The sequence below is a fragment of the Juglans regia genome, chromosome 11 (genome assembly GCF_001411555.2).
Source record: "Juglans regia cultivar Chandler chromosome 11, Walnut 2.0, whole genome shotgun sequence".
NCBI classification, from domain to species: domain Eukaryota; kingdom Viridiplantae; phylum Streptophyta; class Magnoliopsida; order Fagales; family Juglandaceae; genus Juglans; species Juglans regia.
In genome coordinates, this window is record NC_049911.1 from 29,428,017 (window position 1) to 29,443,093 (window position 15,077).

A 15,077-nucleotide genomic window follows, 5' to 3' on the forward strand; every position below is an offset into this window, starting at 1 on the left:
GGGCTTTTGATTTAAAGGCATAGATGGACTCAGTCCAGGAGCCCAGCTTAATTGGACTCGGACATTTGTCCACCCAGAACCCGCCGCCGTAAAGTGATCTGTCACTGTCAATTGTCATCGGGGTCATACACTCATATGTTTGGTTAGTAATTTGGAAAAAAAGAAATATTAGACGTTTCTATATTTGAGAATTCGAGAAAGTTGGTAAGTAAAATTAAAATTGCTTGAATAGTAGCAATTCCTTGCCAGACATTTTATAGCAATTTTCTCTGAAAAATGAGAGGAGTGGAGAGAAGAGACCGCCCCCCCCCCGGGGGCGGGGCCACCTTCAAAAGGAAGAGAGCATGAGAATTTCTCAAAACAAAACATATTGACCCCAACAAAAAGTAGCATACTAGATTTTACATGAATATGTACACTACAGAACGTTTTTAACATTATACAGGGTAAAAGTTCTTCATACCAGCTTTATGATCATAATGGAACACGCCTATCTACAACTAAGGACACCTACCATACAGAGCTTAAGCTCGAGAACAATAGTCATGGCATGCATTGATAGCATAGCATTAAGCATGATTTCTCGAGATCATTATTTGATTGAAAAAGGAAAAAGAAAAACATAAATAAGGACTATGAAAAAACTGACCGGCTCCAAAGACATGAATATAAAAGAGTCGTCATCTGAAGAAAGAAGCCTTCTGGGCCACTCTGCAATAACAAGCAAGAAGAGACTAGGAACAGACCTCCAGATTAGCCATAGCAGCTTCTGGATGGTAATGGAGTATTTCCTTCCACATCATCTCCCTTATCATATTTTCCCCTAAATCTTCATCTATATCAAGATCAATGGGGACCTGGGCGGGAGGGTTGGTACTGGGATCATAAAGCGGGGACATGTAAGGATGTTGGAGTGCTTCTGTGACACTTACCCTCTTTGACGGATCAAATACAAGCATTTTTTGCAGTAGATCAATTGCCAAGGGATGAGCACTGGGATAAAGACGGGAAAAGGGGTTCCCGACAGAGTATGAAAGTGACTTAATGTATCCCTTAGCTTTTGGATTGTCTATAAATTCCAGATCCTCATCTTTCTGGCTGCCAAGGATGTTGATAATCAGCTTAAGTTGGTTGAGACACTCCGTACCAGGAAAAATGGGTTTCCGGCCAAGAAGCTCAGCAAAAATGCAACCGACAGACCACACATCAATGGATGTTCCATAGTTGTCACAGCAGAGAAGGAGCTCTGGGGCCCGGTACCAGCGAGTTACAACGTACTCGGTCATGAACTGGCCCTTAACATTGCTAGTACGTGCTAGGCCAAAATCACATATTTTTAGGTCACAGTTTGCATTTATGAGAAGATTCCCAGGCTTTAGGTCACGATGAAGTATGTTGGCTGAGTGGAGATACTTCAGGCCACGAAGCAACTGGACCGGGAAGATCGGATTAATGCAAGCAATTAAGGCTAAAGCAACTTATAAAGATTAATTAATCTGTTTGAACTAAGGTTAAATTGACTGAGTAATAATAGCATTGATTGTGTGAATAGCACAATTACTGTGGCGACCAATCAAGTATGATGAAGGGAGGAAAAGAAAAAAAAAAGCACTCAGAATCACATTTAACAAGATCATTGACTAAAGCCTCACAAATGTAGTATTTCGATTGGCGACAGCTCCAGAATGGGCAAAAGTGCATGTATTCAGCATAAGATACAAAAAATCACTAAACAGACTCAAATAGATAGCACAAAACAGATGTTGATGGTAGTACAGAACTTGATATTGCTTACAGAGTAGATATTGCTATTTTTTTCCTCAAATCATTTTCAGATGACTCACTAAATTATTCATTTTTGTTGACATCTGTTCAACTTTTTGTTTATTTTTTTATAGTGTAACATTGGAATTGCATCATCATGAAAAATTTTCTATTTCTTTTTGAAAAGTCAATATGAAACCTAATATTATCCATTAATTCAAGGGAACCTCAAATCAATTCTAAATATTCCCATATTTTCTTGAAACCTGTCTATTGTAAACATGAAAACATGCTTTTAATGATAAACAGTTTAGTTACAAAGGAATCTCACAAAAATAAACTCACATATTGACATGGCTTGGTATGGTACGTCAGATTGTAAAATTAATTTTATTGTAAAGTAGATCTAATGGATCAAATGAACCACGTCAGTTTGTGAGTTTACTTTTGTGAAATCCCTTTATGGTTGTAGCAGTTCTCATTTTTAATAGATGAAAACTATGACAAAGTCTAAACTACAAAGATGATGAGACTATCATTCCCACACAAGTAACATGACCAAGAAACTCATATTCCACAAACATGCATCACTTATAATTTACAAATAAGTTGTACATTACGACTATCACAAATAGCAGATAATATGAATGACCTGCAACATATTTAAATTTAAAGCAGTGATCATCTATAACAATCAGAAAGCATAAGTCAAGTTACCAATCAGAAACCAAATTATATTACACATCCATAAACTTTAGTACCCTACCAAAAATGAGTAAGCTCACTATGGAGGAGCACCATTCATAAATTCCAACTGTTCACATAATTGACAATAAACTGAGGATTTACTCACTCAACTAATATTCTAATGCTCCCCCTCTATGAGCACGTGAAATGTGAATATATGTATATGAGTGTGTGTGTGTGTGTGTCTATATATATATATATATAGTTAGAACTTTTAAGGTAATAGAGTGCAGAGTCATAGTTACTACTTAGAACTTGGGATACTAGTTCTCCCAAAGGAAATCTAATGAAACTAATCAATAATTTAAAATAAACTACTAAAAACAAGTCCAGACCACTACTGCACCAAAAAAGAATGTAAAAAAAATACCTGAAAGAGGAAATACTGGCAGTGATCGTTGCTGAGAGTTTGAGAAGACTTAATAATCTGATGCAGATCCGTATCCATGAGCTCGTATACCAGATACACGTCCTTGAAGCTTCTCCTATGAACGGGCATCATCACATCTTTCAAAGCAATAACATTTTCATGCCTGAGATGCCGAAGAAGCTTCAGCTCGCGCAAGGTTCTCAGCGCATCCACACGGTTCTCGAAAGCATTGTGAATCTTCTTTATCGCGACTTTCTCGTTGGTTTCTCTGTTCACGGAGGAGCAAACGACGCCGTAGGCTCCACGACCGATGGGCTTGATAGGCACGTACTTGGTATCGATCTCGAACAAGGTCTGCCACATGGAATAGTAATGCTTCCCTTGAGATATAACGCCATTCGGAGGCTCAACTGGAGTTGCCATCTCATCCCCTCCCAAAAACTTCCCAAAAACAACAAATCAAATCCGGTTCCCAAATTTCACCTCGAAATTCAAGGATTTTCACTCATTCTCCGGAACTCCGAAAAGAATTCCATGAGAATTATAAAACCCCAACATTTTTCTCGCTCAAATTCTCGCACGAACCCTACCTGGTCTACCGCCTCCCATGCGGGAGCTCTCAAATCGAGTTCGCATTCGATTTCTTCCGCTCTTTAACGGTATTTGCTTCGAAGACTAGCTGTGTAGCTTTCTCTACGATCAGATTCGTTATCTCGTCGCGATCAGACCAGAAAATCAACTACAAAGTTACAAACATGTGATCTTTCATTTTAATTGCATCTCAAGCCATAGTTCATCACTCAACACTCTCAGAACGACGGATGGGTACGGATACGGATATTTTACGTTTTTCCACCCTAGTTTGTGGGACCCATTGATAAACAGCGACGTTGTTGGGAGTTTCCGTTAAAACTGAGATGAACATCATGAGCTTTGTTCGAACTTGAAAGCTTGACGGAGTGAATCAGACTTTTCGTATATGGGAATATTCTCCGTTTGTTCGTATTAGAAAATTGAAAAATCCTAAATCTTGATTAATCCACCGGAATTAGGTGGTCCTGACCAACCTGTCTGCCCAATGACATCACTTATCCGTCAAATCGTAAGTAAGGCTAATAATTATGTGTTTTTCTATAGAAGGTTTATAATTTATATTTAGCAAAAATTACTCGATATAATTCATTAACAACTTTTTTTTTTAAAGTAACAACTAGATTTATTTGATCTTTATATAAAATAACATTAATTTTTTTAATAAAAGTGTATGAACATAAAATTATTTTTATAAAAATAAATTTATAAATTAATGTGACTCAATATAATTCAACATATTATAAAACTATTTTTATTATAAATTTATTTTTATAAAATTTTTATGGACTAAAATCAAATTCAAAGATAAATTAAGATGAAATATTAAAATAACAATAAATCTTACACTTATATTATTTTATCCTCGTATTCTTATTTTTGTTTTTTTATTCTTTGATATGATATATTTTTAATAAAAATCTTCTATCATCTTCTCATTAACAAATATATAGGAAATAAAATATTAATTGTGACAAAAAAAATAGTAGAAATATTAATTGAAATAAAATATACAAGTTTAGTCCCTTGCATTCCATTTGAAAAAAAATTGAGGTATTAGTAAAAAATAATTTTTTTAAGTGAATCCCAGATTAACCACTTTCTTTAAAGGAAATTCATAAAATTGACACATTTAAAAATTGTAAATATCATTTTTTTTATATAAATAATTTTATGTTAATATCTTTATACCATATATCATCTATATGATAAATAAAATTTAATTTAAAAAATAAATTTTAAATTTTAAAAATTAAATTGTGCCATATGAATAATGTATAATGTAAAATCCTTTTATATTCCTACTTCAATATCCCAAAAGTTTGCACAAAATTGAGTCTGAAAATCGAGCACGAAGTTAATAAAGCAACTTACATCGTCGTAATTAGTTTGAATTGGCAACTATTTTGACAAATCGCTGCTAAAACAATTTATACAGCAATTTTTGTCGGCTTATGATTGTTGTCATTCGTCACAACGATCGGTTGTGGCGCCGTTGATCGTGTGCCACGTGCTTGTCTCGTGATCTCTCCCAACGTGGCATGTAACTATTCGTTGGTTAGATGTGGAGTCTGGACTTGAACCGAGGGAAGCCGAAGGGACGAAGAAACGAGAGCAATCGGCGGAAGGACTCAACGATGATCTCGCAGTTCTTCGTGCTGTCACAGAGAGGCGACAACATCGTCTTCCGTGACTGTGAGTCACTCTCTTCCTCTATTTTCCTTGAATCTCCACTTTTCACTCTTCTGAATTTCAGATTTTATTATTGCTGTTACACAACTCAGATCGTTGGATTTTTAGCTATTTGGTCTGAGTTTATACGCGCCTAATTTCGAGTTAAATTTTCCTGATTTATCTAATTCAAGTCCTAAAAATTTATGCATATGGTACCTAAAGAAAACTCTTTGAAAGCCTGAGAGGTAATTATTGTAGTAGAAAGGGTTCAAGCTGTGTATGATTTATAAGATTATAACCTAATGTTTGTTGTGGATGACTGTTATTAAGGAATCTGGTGCGTGTGATTGAGTTTTATGATACATATTCAGCATTTTCTGTTAAATGAAATGCAGATCGTGGTGAGGTACAGAAGGGAAGTGCCGAGATATTTTTCCGTAAAGTGAAGTTTTGGAAAGAGGATGGAGACGGAGATGCGCCACCTATCTTTGTAGGTATTTTACCTGTTAATTTCCCATAGGCAGTAATACTTTCATCTCTCTGCTGCACATGGGCTGTATAGCCGAGGTCATTTCTGTATGTATATGCTTTTGCGTCCTAAAAGCAGAGTTATATGCCTTCAAGAAACAAAGTTGAAAAGAGTGAATCGAGCTATTGTTCATAGTTTGTGGAATTGTAATAGTGTGGGATGGGTTGAGTTAGTGTCAAAAGGGGTTTCGGGAGGCATCTTAATAATGTGGAATAGGAGGGTGGTAGAGTTGATGGATCATTATGTGGGGGAATTCTTGGTGGCGTGTCATTTCAAGAGTATAGACGATGGGTTTGAATGGCCATTTGCTGGAGTGTATGGTCCTAATATGGATAGTAAAAGGAGTATCTTATGGGATGTATATGGTAAGAGCGCAATGATCGGACTTTCGAAAACAAAGAGCAGTTTTCAGAGGAACTTAGAACCTTTTTTTTCCGTACTTTATTTCTATAGGCCCTTGCTTTAGATTTTAATGGCTTGACTTTTCATGACTTTCTAGTTTCTCTTACTTCGACCTAGATAGGTCTTATCTCTTGTATACCATCTTGTGTACTTGGGCTTTGCCTATCTTTATTAATATATCTTTGATTACTTATCAAAAAAAATCTTATGGGATGAAATTTCGGGTTTATGTGATTGGTGGAATTTACCTTGGTGTTTTGGTGGGGATTTTAATCTTACTTGCTTTTCTACTGAGAGAGTGGGAGATTCCCACTTTTCGTGTGCAATGACTACTTTTTCAGATTTAATTTTTGAGTTAAACCTGATTGATTTACCATTGGTGGGAGGAAATTATACGTGGACAAATGGCAGGACTTGTTCTAGGCTGGACAGGTTTCTGGTTTCACCCTCTTGGGAGGCTCATTTGTCTGGTTTGAGTCAGAAAATATTGCCGAGATTGTGTTCTGATCATTTTCCTATTATGTTGGATTGTGGTGGAATTGAGGGTGAGCGTAGGTATTTTAAATTTGAAAAAATTTAAATGTGGCTGAAGGATGAGGGATTTGTGGATAGGGTGAGAAGATGGTGGGCTTCGTATAATTTTTCAGGCACTCCAAGTTTTGTTGTGGCTGGAAAATTGAAAGCTCTTAAAAATGATTTGAAGAGGTGGAATAAAGAGGTGTTTGTGAATTTGGACAGCAAGAGGAAGGTTCTTTTGGAAGAGTTGCGAGGCTTGGAGGATAAGGAGATGCAAGGGGCTTTTTCGGGGGAGGATAGGGAAAAAAATAGTTGTGGTTTCTGAATTGGAAAATATAGCGTTGATGGAGGAAATTTCTTGGAGGAAAAATCTAGGGTGTTGTTGTTGAAGGAAGGTGGTAGGTGCGCAAAAGTTTTTCATCAAATGGCGAACTCTCATATAAGAAATAATACGATTGAGGTCCTTTGAGATGGGGATCGACTTATTACGGTTCAAGAAGATATTAAGGCTCACATAGTGAATTTTTATGAGAAGTTGTTTTCGGAAGATTTTTGTTGGAGACCTAAACTGGCAGACTATGTTTTGATTCTATTGATCAGTTTGAAGCTGAATGGTTGGAGAGAGAGTTTGAAGAAGAATAAGTCTTTAACGTGGTTAGAGCACTCTCATTGGATTAGCCAAAATTAAAGGACAGTTTTGATGAATGTAAGAGAAATTTGACTTTTGACTATTTCATTCACATAAATCTCCACATTAAAATAGCTATTGTTTCATTATATAATAATAAAATAATATAAGATGAATTTGGTTTTGGTTATTCACATCAAATCTCCACATTAGATTATATATTTATTCATTATATGATAATGAATAACTAATAATTTTAAAAATATTTATTTTTTTAATTATTAATTTATTTAATTTTATCGTATTTTACTATTCTACTTATTATATGTTAATTAATAATCATGTTTTTATTAAATTAATATATCACTAAGTCAAATTAATATATTAATTGCAATAAAATATGTGATAGAAAGAAAGGGAGAGAGAAATAATTAATAAAATATGTATTTGATGTCTGTACAGTAACCTTCAAATTTGAAAAAACTTTTAAAAGTCACTGTAGCTATTTGGAATTTGACTAATCCAATGTGAGCATATTTTACTCATTAATAGCTAAATACTCGTTGAATTTAGCTTTTAACTAATCCAATGAGAGTGCTCTTAGGGGTATGGATAGGGATAAGGCTCCGGGCCCGGATGGGTTCTCTTTGGCGTTTTTTCAAGCATGCTGGAACATTGTGCGAGAAGATATCATGAAAGTGTTTTTTGTATTTCATTCGTATATGAGATTTGAGATTTGAGAAGAGTTTTAATGCAACTTTCATTGCACTCATTCCAAAAAAGGTAGGGGCTGTGGAGATGAGAGATCTTCGGCCTATTAGTTTGGCAAATGGAGTGTATAAAATCATTTCTAAGGTGCTGGCCAACTGCTTGAGCAGAGTGATGGAAAGGATTATTGTGAAATCTCAAAATGCTTTTGTAAGGGGGAGACAAATTTTAGATTCTGTTTTAATTGCAAATGAATGTTTGGAGAGTAGAATTAAAATGGAGAAAGCTGGTATTTTAATTAAATTGGATATGAAAAAGGCTTATGACCATGTTAGCTGGGAATTCCTTTTCTATTTGCTTAGGAGATATGGTTTTGGTGAAAAATGGTGTTCGTGGACTAAGCATTGTGTTTCGATGTCGAGATTTTTAATTTTGGTGAACAGTTCTCCGGTTGGATTCTTTAATAGCTCGCGTGGTTTGAGGCAAGGTGGTCCCATTTCCCCCTTCCTTTTTGTTATGATTATGGATGCTTTGAGTATAATGATTGAGAAGGTGGTGGATGGTAATTTTTTTGTCCAGCTTTGTGGTGGGTGATGAGGCCCGGAATAGTTTAAAAGTCTCTCACTTATTATTTGTTGATCATACATTCATATTTAGTGAGCCCAATTCCGATCATCTTCGTGCTTTAAGAGCACTTATGCTGTGTTTTGAAGCTGTCTCGGGGTTAAGAGTTAATTTATCCAAATCTGAAATAGTTCCTGTGGGTTCCATTTAGAATATTTCAGACCTGGCCAATATATTGGGTTGTAGAATTCTTCGCTTCCTATGAGATATCTTGGTCTTCCTTTGGGGGCTTCACATAAATCAGTTACTATTTGGGATGGGGTGATTGAGAAAATTGAAAAGAGGTTAGCTGGTTGGAAAATTATTTACTTGTCTAAAGGGGGAAGATTAACATTGATAAAAAGTACTTTGTCTAATCTTCCTACGTATTTTTTTATCTCCTTTCCCGTTGTTGGCAGGGGTAGAAAGAAGAATTGAGAGTTTATATCAGAATTCTTTGTGGGGTGGTAAAGGAAAAGAAAAAAAGTTCCATTTTGTTAGTTGGAAAAAGGATTGTCAACCGATTAATTGTGGTGGGTTGGGGATAAAAAACTTGAGATTGTTTAATAGAGCACTTCTTGGGAAATGGCTTTGGAGATATCACTTGGAGAGAATTGCCTTATGTAAAAATGTGATTGATGTAAAATATGAAAGTTTGTGGGGAGGTTGGTGCTCAAAAGAAGTTAGAGGTGCGTATGGGGTGAGTTTGTGGAAGTTCATTCGAAAAGGTTGGGGGGAATTCTCTAATCATATTAAATTGAAGGTGGGGGAGATGGGAAGAGAATTCTTTTTTGGCATGACATTTGGTATGGGCATTCTACGCATAAGTTGGACTTTCCCTCTCTTTTTAGGATTGCAAGGGATCAAACTGCAGCTGTGGAACATTCTTTCTCATGCATTGATAATAATATTCAGTGGAATGTTGATTTTATTAGGGGTGCTAATGATTGGGAAGTGGATGATGTTAATGCTTTTTTGGAAAGACTTTATTGTTCTAAGGTGATGCTAGGAAGGGAGGACAGCATGCTGTGGGTTCATACAGGAAATTTCAAGTTCTCTGTTTCTTCTTTTTACAGCTTATTAACCTGCCACAGAAGCTGTAAGTTCCCTTGGAAAAATATTTGGAGAGTGAAGGTTCCTTCCAAGGTGGCTTTTTTCAGTTGAGTGGCATCCCTTGGCAAAGTTTTGGCAACTGATAATCTTAGGAGGAGAGGTATGTACATAGCTGATTGGTGTGTCATGTGCAAGAAGGATGGAGAATCTGTCAATCATCTTTTTCTTCACTGTGAAGTTGCCTTGTTTTTGTGGAATGAGGTTTTTAATCGGACAGGTTTACTTCGGGTGATGCCTAAGGATGTGGTCGATCTATTGGCAGGTTGATATGGATCAAAGGGAGGAAAGTATGCTGTTGATATTTGGAAGATGATTCCTTAATGTCTCATGTGGTGTCTATGGCTTGAAAGGAATGGGAGATGTTTTGAAGACAAAGAACGTCTGATGGGAGAACTTAGGGATTTTTCTTTAGTACTTTGTGTTTGTGGGCTAAAACTCTTGTAATGGATGATGTTAACTTTCAGAATTTGTTTTGGATTTTCTTTTGTTTTTAGAGAGATGTAGGTATTTCCTTTGTATACGTCCTGTGTACTTGGGCTTTGCCTATTCTTGGGAATAAAGTTTCTTATTACTTATAAAAAAAAAAAGAGTTACCTCAACTTGGTATTATTTCTGAATCTATTACATATATGCTTTCTTGAAATGAAAAGTTCCTTTCCCAGTATGCCCAGTGCTTTGTAAGTAGAGAGAACCTTTCTAACTTAAATAGTGTAATATTGTATTACATGGACAGACTATTTTGTTCATTTATTTTAGGGCACATTATTTAGTAATATATGTGGAGAAAGGTAATTAACTTACGTGACGGTTTTATATTCTATTATGTATCCTATACCGATCAAAAAAAATATTCTATTATGTATCCTATGATATCATGTATCCCCAAATTATCCATCCTGATAATTTTCTCATTTATCCATGTTGTCAACAGAATGTAGATGGTGTTAACTACTTCCATGTCAAGGTTGCTGGATTGTTATTTGTTGCTACAACAAGAGTTAATGTGTCACCTTCTCTTGTTTTGGAACTTCTACAAAGAATTGCACGCGTCATCAAAGATTACCTTGGTGTACTCAATGAAGATTCGTTGCGCAAAAACTTTGTGCTTGTATATGAGTTGCTGGATGAAGTCATTGTAAGTTTGGTCGTTGTTTTTTTCATGTACAGCTTTGTTAGAATGACTGTTGAAAAGTTATATGATCTCTGTTCTTGTTGATCTCACAGGCAGATTTAAAAGTTAGATGTTCTCCAGTCTTATTGTTGATACAAAATAATTTACTCGTTCATATAGGCAGATGTTGACCTTTGAAAAGAAATCGTCAATTTATGTTTTCCCACATTGTCTCCCCCTCCTAGCCGTTGCCTGTGTTGAATTTAAGAACCATTAGTTTTTACTTGAGTGTATCTGTGTCACTGTTCTCTCTCTCTTTTTAAGAACTCTCCCTTTTATTTGTTTTTAATTGTAATTGTTTTGTGTCTCTTACTGTTCTCTCTTTCTGCCAGGATTTTGGCTATGTGGAAACAACATCAACTGAGGTTTTGAAGTCATACATTTTTAACGAGCCAATTATGGTTGATGTGACACGTTTGCCATCACTTGGACCTGCTGCCATATTTATGGTACTAATTTATGTTATCAATTGCATGCTAGTGCCGTGAAGGGTCTACACTTCCGACTTGTATATGGTTTTATGGACTAATTAAACTCACGTCTGCAGCAAGGGACCAAACGAATGCCTGGGACAGCTGTTACGAAATCTGTTGTGGCAAATGAACCTGGTGGTAGGAAGAGGGAGGAAATTTTTGTCGACATAATTGAGAAAATAAGTGTGACATTCAGCTCTAGCGTGAGTATTGTTGTTTCCTTGCTTTGTTCTTCTAGGACTATCAGTTATTGGCATTAAACTTAAACCAAAACCCCCACAAACTGCATCGAGCTTATTTTTCAGGGATAAATAGTTTGCTTATTTAATCTGCAGATGGGACTTCAAGCATTTTTACTTATATTCTGTGGGTTATGCAGGGATATATACTAACTTCTGAGATCGATGGCACCATTCAAATGAAGAGTTATCTTACAGGGAATCCAGAAATTCGGCTTGCTCTTAATGATGACCTGAGTATAGGAAGGGGTGGAAGGTCAATCTATGGTATTTCTCTACGCCATTGAAATCTTTCTCAAATGCTCTTTGTCCTTTGTTTATGTAATTCTTTCAGGTTATTAATCTGATATGTGGTTTATACGATGAATTATGTGATAATCTTAAGTTGCAAAAAGGTGTACTGGAGCATTTGACATGTTGATACGTGGTATGCATGTATTACTTGTTGTGAGTGTGGTAAGAATACTTTTTAGTTTGCTTATAGAGCTCAAGCCTAGAATTGTGTCACTGGCAGAGCTCTCCAAGAGGTGTTATATGTTATGTGATGAATATGGGCTAATCATCTTTAAAAAAAAAAAAAAAAAGTTTTATCTGTCATGACCACTATATGTACTTACCATATTTTCCCAAGAAAGGGTTTGAATTGATTACTCCAAAATTGATTCCCAGCTAAATATAAGCTCACCATCGTTGTACTGGCTGACCCTATCAGTACACTACACCAGCAATGCACCCCCCCCCCTCCCCCTTCTCTTCCTATTTTTTAATGTAGTAATGTGTAATGTAGTAATACACATTGTTGTGGTAGTCTACTCTGCTACGATTTTTTTTGAGTGTGATGTGTGGTTGATCCTGGCTATTTCTACAAAAAGAATGTTCACCTATCTATTAAATCTTCCTCACAAGCAATTATATTCTCTCTCCCTCTCTCCCCTCTCCCTTTTTTTGTTACGTAATGAATATTGTTGTGGTAGTCTGCTCTGCTATGATTTTTTGGAGTGTGATGTGGGGTTAATCCTGGCTATTTCTACAAAAATAATGTTCACGAATTTATTAAATCTTCCTCATATAATATCATTGTGTTGCCTTATACAGATTATGGTAGTTCATATGGTTCAGGGGCAGTGATCCTAGATGATTGTAATTTCCATGAATCTGTGCATCTTGACAGCTTTGAAGACGACAGGACTCTGACCCTGGTGAGTGACTGACACGAGCTTGTATTTTCAGAGACACTTAAATTTACTGTTTGTGCTAAGCATAATATATGAAATCATTATAAAATAGGTACCACCAGATGGTGAATTTCCTGTCATGAACTACCGCATGACTCAGGAATTCAAGCCTCCTTTTCGTATTAACACATTGATTGAAGAAGCAGGACCACTGAAGGTGAGTAGAATTTCCCTCTAATGAAATCATTTGCTACATACTCCATATTAGAAGCTTTTAATTTTTTTTCTCTTAGGCTGAAGTGATTCTGAAAGTGCGTGCTGAGTTTTCCTCAAACATCACTGCAAATACAATTCTAGTACAGATGCCACTGCCAACATATACTACTAGGTATTTCTTTTTTCACCTTGCTACACCAATTGTAATTTTCAACATTTGGTGCATGTTTTGGCACCCATACTACAAGCTTGAATGGCTCTTTGCTTTTCACCATTTACACGAGTGACTTTTATTATGAACTCTCCCTTGGAATTTATCCATGAACAATGCCAGTCAGACTTTAATGCCCATACTGCAAGTTAGTTTCATGTGAAGCCTCTCTTGGAATGGCACATAATTTTCACGATAGGGGACTTGGATGGGAAAAATATTGAGAAGAGGCTTTAAATGTAAACCGAAGACAGGAACACGGGCAAAACTTTTTCTTCAGAATACTTTTTAACTCGATCACTTCTGCCTCCAAGAGAAAGGGAAGAAGGAGATCAGACTAAAAAATGAAGTTTAAAATCTAATTTTGAAATTTGTTCTCGGGAAAAAAATGCAGAGTTAGTTTTGAGTTGGAGCCTGGAGCAGTTGGAAACACAACCGATTTTAAGGAAGCAAATAAAAGACTTGAATGGAGCTTAAAGAAGGCAAGAATTCTCTCTCTCTCTCTCTCTCTCCACAACATACCCATGCACATGCACTCAAACATTTTAATCTCTTTTGTTTGTCACAATTTTGCTGCCCTCAGTTTCATTTTAACATTTGTTATGAGTATTCTGTGTTGATAGCGTGGATTAATCGGTGCATTAAATTGTAGATTGTTGGCGGATCTGAACATACTCTGCGTGCAAAGCTGACATTCTCACAGGAATCACATGGTAAGATATTGTCTACCTACCTTATCTTTGTAATTTGTGATGTATTTATGTTTTCATTGTCACGAAGGCTTATGATTTTATGTTCCATTTTCTATCATAGGAAATATTGTGAAGGAATCTGGACCTGTTAGCATGACCTTCACAATACCAATGTACAATGCTTCAAGGCTTCAGGTAAAAAGCTAACTTGATTGGTTAGGGTCCTGATCGTGTACCACTATGATAATGAACTCATCATAGCTTCACTAGCATTTTTGTTGAAAATGTGTACCAGATCAAGTTGTGATAGAATCGACTAGAAGTATATATGTGATGGTTGTATAGAAATACACAGTGGCATCTATACCTTGTCTTTAAAGAGGTTATGGGTCCCCCCTTAGACTTGAGGATTTCTCACAGTTGCACTGGTGATGCTCTTTGTGACGAAAATTATGTGGGAGTTTTGTGTCTCTCTTTTGTCGTTTGCAATCTCTGTAGTTCATCGTCATCAAAAAGTTCCTCTTTCGTAGTTCTTAAGTTTGAAAGAAAACCCAAACCGCATACGACAGATTTCTTACTTAAAAGACTTGTTGACCTTGGTTTGGTAATCGGTCAAATTCAGTATGAAAAATGCGATCTTATTATATAAATCCATACTGATGCCCATTATATAAAAGATTTCATCTCGTTGTCAATGGTTTAAGGCGCCCTTTTCTCCATCTTTTCTGCTGCAGGTTAAGTACTTGCAGATAGCGAAGAAGACAAAGAGTGACAATCTTTATCGATGGGTGAGATATGTCACACAGGCGAATTCTTATGTTGCTCGATTATGATCATATAATCTATATTTCCCGCGAGTTTTCTCTTTCTGGTTTTTGTTCTCTTGCTATTGAAATTGTGATGATCCTTCTAATAAAAATTGAAATTGGGCATTTTCGTGAATGGAGGAGCAGTACCGAGCTCAATTTGGTAGAGTGAGAAAATATTTAGATTTGACAGCTTTAGTTCGCATCTATACTTCTGACTCAAAAAACTCATAATGATAGACGATGGAAATAAGTTTGATTCTACACTTAGAAGTTGGTTTTGATCAGCAATTGAAAAAAAAAAAGAAAAAACTCTGCATCTATACTAACTCTAAATATCTCTGATACGCATTTCGCATATATGCCTCAAAATTTAAGATAGATTTGTCAGGAACTAGATTCCCTTTTTCTTTTATTATTTTTTTATTTTTATCATGGTGGACTTGATT

At 35.9% G+C, this 15,077-nt stretch overlaps 2 protein-coding genes across 2 annotated transcripts; one reads left to right on the forward strand and one right to left on the reverse strand.

Annotated features, from left to right (window-relative positions):
* Positions 1–370: 370 nt before the first annotated feature.
* LOC108991370 (mitogen-activated protein kinase homolog NTF3) lies at positions 371–3,790 on the reverse strand. The gene is made up of 2 exons (XM_018965593.2): positions 2,882–3,790; positions 371–1,430 (listed from the first exon to the last, which is right to left on the reverse strand). Exons 1-2 carry the CDS (start codon positions 3,302–3,304, stop codon positions 735–737), a joined length of 1,119 nt encoding a protein of 372 aa, XP_018821138.1. The 5' UTR covers positions 3,305–3,790; the 3' UTR covers positions 371–734.
* A 1,229-nt stretch (positions 3,791–5,019) lies between these two features.
* Positions 5,020–14,764, forward strand: LOC108991394 (AP-4 complex subunit mu-like). The gene is made up of 13 exons (XM_018965632.1): positions 5,020–5,167; positions 5,542–5,636; positions 10,577–10,780; positions 11,149–11,265; positions 11,364–11,492; positions 11,669–11,795; positions 12,624–12,727; positions 12,816–12,920; positions 12,997–13,091; positions 13,525–13,612; positions 13,783–13,843; positions 13,944–14,017; positions 14,557–14,764. The coding sequence occupies exons 1-13, from the start codon at positions 5,035–5,037 to the stop codon at positions 14,653–14,655; spliced, it is 1,431 nt and encodes a 476-aa protein (XP_018821177.1). The 5' UTR covers positions 5,020–5,034; the 3' UTR covers positions 14,656–14,764.
* Positions 14,765–15,077: the final 313 nt, after the last annotated feature.

Coding starts and splice junctions, on each gene's coding strand:
- LOC108991370 (XM_018965593.2), bottom strand. CDS start 3,304: ATGGCAACTCCAGTTGAGCCTCCGAATGGCGTTATATCTCAAGGGAAG. Junction 1,431..2,881: donor GCCAGTATTTCCTCTTTCAG/GTATTTTTTTTA, acceptor TTCCCGGTCCAG/TTGCTTCGTGGCCTGAAGTA.
- LOC108991394 (XM_018965632.1), top strand. CDS start 5,035: ATGTGGAGTCTGGACTTGAACCGAGGGAAGCCGAAGGGACGAAGAAAC. Junction 11,493..11,668: donor GTGTGACATTCAGCTCTAGC/GTGAGTATTGTT, acceptor TGGGTTATGCAG/GGATATATACTAACTTCTGA. Junction 13,092..13,524: donor CTGCCAACATATACTACTAG/GTATTTCTTTTT, acceptor AAAAAAATGCAG/AGTTAGTTTTGAGTTGGAGC.